The sequence below is a fragment of the Austrofundulus limnaeus genome, unplaced genomic scaffold (assembly GCF_001266775.1).
Source record: "Austrofundulus limnaeus strain Quisiro unplaced genomic scaffold, Austrofundulus_limnaeus-1.0 Scaffold15, whole genome shotgun sequence".
Lineage (NCBI taxonomy): Eukaryota > Metazoa > Chordata > Actinopteri > Cyprinodontiformes > Rivulidae > Austrofundulus > Austrofundulus limnaeus.
In genome coordinates this window covers 746020-750815 of record NW_013952417.1, presented here as the reverse complement: position 1 = coordinate 750815, position 4796 = coordinate 746020, and the positions used below count along the sequence as shown (strand labels likewise).

Here is a 4796-nt window from a genome sequence, read left to right as displayed (position 1 = left end):
TACTTACTTACTTACTTACTTACTTACTTACTTACTTACTTACTTACTAATGTAAATATGTGTTTCCAATATATTTTTGTGTTTACAAGTTAACCTAGTGTGAAATGTTTAATATAACACTTTATAATATGTACATGAACAGATTTGGCTCACTATTTAGCAAGAAACCAGTTTAGTCTCTTTCTTATTCTTAATTAATGCATTATAAACACTTATTAATGATGTACAAAGTGGTTATAGATGAATTAATAACCTATCAATAAACTATTTACAATCCATCTATAAGGGGAGCCTTATTGTAAAGTGGCACCAGCTTTTTTTTTTTATTATTTATTTATTTTTTTTTTTTGCGACTGTCGTAATGAAACACGCAACATAAGGGGCGTGGCTAAGGCGGCCCCTCTCAGTCTGTTTATTACACAGAGACCGATACCAGCCGGAGGTTTTTATCTTCTCAGCTGGACGTTTGAAACCTTCTCCCTGCTGTCAGGTATGCACTTCTTCGCTAACACGCCGTGTTTGTGAAAATATGGATTTACCTCAAATCCGGTTTTATTTTAGTTTTAATATGAACAGTTTCTTCGACTAACGGTGCAGACCGTACAGTTAGGAAGTTTTTTTTTTTAAAACAACAACATGGTTTCAGCTTCTCCTGAAGAAAAATTCAAAACTCTACTCTCATTTTTTTGTCTGAATTAAATTATGCATCGTGTTGTTGTTGCTGAAACAGAGTTTATTACTGCTTTATATGCTTTTTTAAAAGCACTGCATGGAAAATGTTTTGTGCTTTAATTTGCAATACTTTACCATCTCATTTTGAATGATCTTGTGGTTCCCAAAGCTCGGGTCGAGACCCCAATATGGGTCATGAAACACAAGTCAGGGTCCACAGATAACCTCCAGTTATCCTTCCTTTAAAAATGATTGCCCATGGTATATTTTCACCACAATTAGTAGAAAGATTAAAAGATATAAATGAACAAGAGTGGTATTATGTTTTAATGGCAGATTTTGAGTTTTTTAAACCATCAACTGATGGAGTCATTTTGTGTGTCGAGAGATAAAAAAAATTGGTGGACTATTTACAGTATGAAGATTTGTGAGCTTAAAATCCATGAAATTGTTCCCATTTTGCTGCATAATAATAATAATAATAATAATAATAATAATAATAATAATAATAATAATAATAATAATAATAATAATAATAATAATAATAATAAAATAATGTTTTCCCCCAGGTAATAAATTAGATGGTTGCTAGCCCTAATATTAAGTGTTTTAAACAGTTCTGTTATAAATCTGATAAATAGCATGGATGGAGACATAAAGAAAACAAGACAAAAGTGAATAAAATGAAACAATGACCACTTTGGCCACATGCTTTTTTACAATTACATTCCACTTTTTGCTATTAAAACAAGCCTTAATTGTGATTAAAAATCAGTATACCTGAAGCATCAAATGATGATGCTCTGTAGTTAGTATACCAGCAGCACATCCATATTCTTTGTTTTCAAATGGTGGTGTGAGCCAGGGTTGATCCATCTGCTTTTTTAACTGCAGAAACCCAATCAAACAGAACGTTACAGTACAATTAGCTTAAAATGTGTAAAACCTCCTGAACTGTAACTAATTTTCTTATATTAAAGGGATCCCCGATTAGTTGTAACATTAGACTTTATTTGATAAACATTTATTTTAACTGTAAAATAAAGACTGTAAAAATACAGGATGTTTAGTTTTGTAAATTTTTTAATATATATTTTAACACAGACAAAGCCATTTTATTTACACGCAAAGCATTTTGGGTAAATGATGACGTGGATAGGTCCTCGGTGCGAGGCTGCTAGCGAGCTATATCCACCCTGAAGGTTAATCTTGGACAATATCTGATGATCGACTCTTAAATGAAACCAGAGAGCGTTGACAGAGAGGAGAAGGTAGAAATGACTCAGCCTGTAACTGAAAATAGATGGAGGACAACAGAGCTGCTTCATGGAAGAAGAACCTCAGCTTATCCTGTTAGCCTTTGTGCTAGCTCTGACAGCATATTGTCTTATATGTATTAGCTCAGCGCTAGCACGACAAACAAGCTAAACTGAGGCCCTCCATCCATATTTTCAGTTGTAGATTGAGTCATTTTTGTGTTCCCCTCTCTGTCATGTGGATGGAGGACCTCAGTGACGAGAGGAGAATGTGTAGCGCTGAGCTAATACATATATATGGTGTAGCATCGGGGCTAATGCTAAAGCTAACAGGCTAAGCAGAGGTTCTTCTTCCATGAAGCAGCTCTGTTGTCCTCCATTCATATTTTCAGTTACAGGCTGAGTCATTTCTACCTTCTCCTCTCTGTCAACGCTCTCTGGTTTCATTTAAAAGAGACAATCGTCAGATATTGTCCAAGATTAACCTTCAGTGTGGATATAGCTCGCTAGCAGCCACGCACTGATGACCTATCCACGTCATCATTTACCCAGAATGCTTTGTGTGTAAATAAAATGGCCCCATCTTTGTAATATATTTTTAAACTTTTATTTTAAAAATTATAAAAACTAAACATCCTACAATATTTTTACAGTCTTTATTTTACAGTTAAAATATATGTTTATTAAATAAAGTATATTGTTACAACTAATTGGGGATCCCTTTAAGAAGTTTTGGGTGTATTTTATTAAAGGTTTATGTTTTACGTAATAGAGGCAAAAGGAAGAAACATCACTGATTTGAGTTCATCCTGAAGCATGAACACATACTGTTTCAGTGTGATGTGTCACGTTGATCTGACTGCAGATGATGAGATGACCTCAGAGCTGCACTGATGGAGAACCTGTGGTGTGTGGCTGTGACCGTTCTCCAGCTCTGGATATTTGTGGTGGTGTTCCTCATCATGCTGCCGGCCATGTTCGGTCTCTCTCTGGGGGTGACCGGAGTGTACATCAAGATTCTGGTCAAACTCCTCGAGGTAAGTTCTGCATTTTCAGTTTCGTTTGAGGCTGACGGTTCTCGGCAGCAGCTCGTAATGAGAGGTCATCTGAATATTCCTGTGCTCATAGTGGGCCACGTTACGCATCCAGAGAGGACGACAGGAGCAGCCTGATGTGTCTGCCCCTTTACCAACAGGTAATTCTGACCTAAACACAAATACAATCATGCCATAACAGTAATAGCAATAGAAGAACCTGAGACTGTACATTAGAAAATGGTACCAGGTGTATTTATGGTCTATATAAGACAAAACCTGACATGTGAAGAAAAAAAACTGTCACACAGTCAGTAATGATCATTAAAGCTTAAATATTTAGGAATCCAAACTGTGAGTAAAAACAGTTTGAGAAAAAATTCATATTTAAAATGATTAGAGAACTGTTAAAAAAGTTTATTATTTGTTTTTTAAATTTACTTTATATCAAAAGGTAAACAAAATAAAAAAAACAAGTAGTATGTTGAGGGAAATAAACAAATAATTAAAGATATTATGACACAAAGATGATTTTTGCAGAAAATAAGGATCAAAAGAAAAATAATTTGGGAAATATAACGAAAAAAATAAAAAAAGGAAATTTGAATTTGTGCAATGATTGTGTTGAAGGTTTTCTTTTGGAATTTATAGATGAAGTAAGATAATTTGATTGCTACTTTTTGAAAAAAATTCAATACAAATTTCCGTTCTGTTGAATTACAAAATTAAAAGGGAAGTAATGATCGTGTGAACAGAGTTGATGAACTTTGTGACTGATATAAGGAAGCCCTCAGCAGTTCCTTGTTTAGGTGTCCGCACACTGTTTTTAGCTGCCTGAGGGATTTCTTTCAGCAGCACAAAGATCATGTGACACAACGTGCACAAGAGTCGGGATTTCCCATTGGTCAGCTGCAGCGTCTAATAACGAGGTGTCGTTCCCTGTGAGAAAACACAGTGTTTGTCTCAGGATGATGACGCAACAGCACGTTGTGTGATCACATGAAGTCTTAAGTCACACACACATAAACGCACACACACATACACACATGCAACGAACAAAACACACTGGAACTCTGGCTCAGTGTGCTGCCATGTGTTAAATCTGTGTTGAACTTTTAACCACAAGCAGTCAGTCATTCTAGGTGGTTGAGAAAAGTTTCTAGGGAGAAGGCTAAACAGCAAAACAACAAACCTACTGGAACAAACAGAATAAGAACTATACTGTATCAACAATAACCACAGCTCTAATATCGCCAAAGCCTGCTAGTGACAAACAAATGTTAAAAAAATAGGAAAAAAATTAGGAACAGAAAATAGATCTTGAGAAACCATATATATGAAGGCACAGTTAACTTTGACGTCCAATTTTAGGAGGGAAAATAGGGTGAAACGACATGACCTGAAAACTACCTCATAGACTCTATGAGCAGGGGTCTGCAATCTTTATGATCAAAAGAGCCATTTATGCTTCTTGGCTCACTAATAAAATGTGTCCACAGTCGCAAAACAAACTACAGCTGTGGTTATCAACTGGTGGTCCGTGGGCCTTTTCAAGGCCTTTTTCGGCTCCTTTATGGCCAGTGGAGGTGGCATTATATAACTAAAAAATATATTATGAATTTATTATTATTTTTTTTACACATCAGGACAAAGGAAAAAACCATATTTAGGTAAACAAAAAAAAACTGTAAATAGTTTTTCCTGAATTTCATAAAAACTAGTACAACTGAACTATTTAGGTATATTTTTTTCTAATTCTTGTTACTACGTAGTCTTCAGATTCTTTAAAGGGCCAATATTATGTGTTTCTCAGGCATATTTTTAAATACTATAC

General features: G+C 35.1%; 1 protein-coding gene across 3 annotated transcripts in view; it reads left to right on the top strand.

Moving 5' to 3' along the window:
- The first annotated feature begins 363 nt into the window (after positions 1-363).
- Positions 364-4796, top strand: part of gpat3 (glycerol-3-phosphate acyltransferase 3) — a 15571-nt gene continuing 11138 nt past the window's right edge. Inside the window, exons 1-3 of one of the 3 annotated variants that reach the window (XM_014002785.1) lie at positions 364-490; positions 2794-2965; positions 3057-3123. In XM_014002785.1, coding sequence (XP_013858239.1) covers positions 2822-2965; positions 3057-3123 — 211 coding nt within the window. In that variant the 5' untranslated portion in view covers positions 364-490; positions 2794-2821. Of the gene's footprint in view, positions 491-2588; positions 2966-3056; positions 3124-4796 lie in introns of those variants that run through there. The other 2 variants (XM_014002787.1, XM_014002786.1) reach the window with 2 other exon arrangements.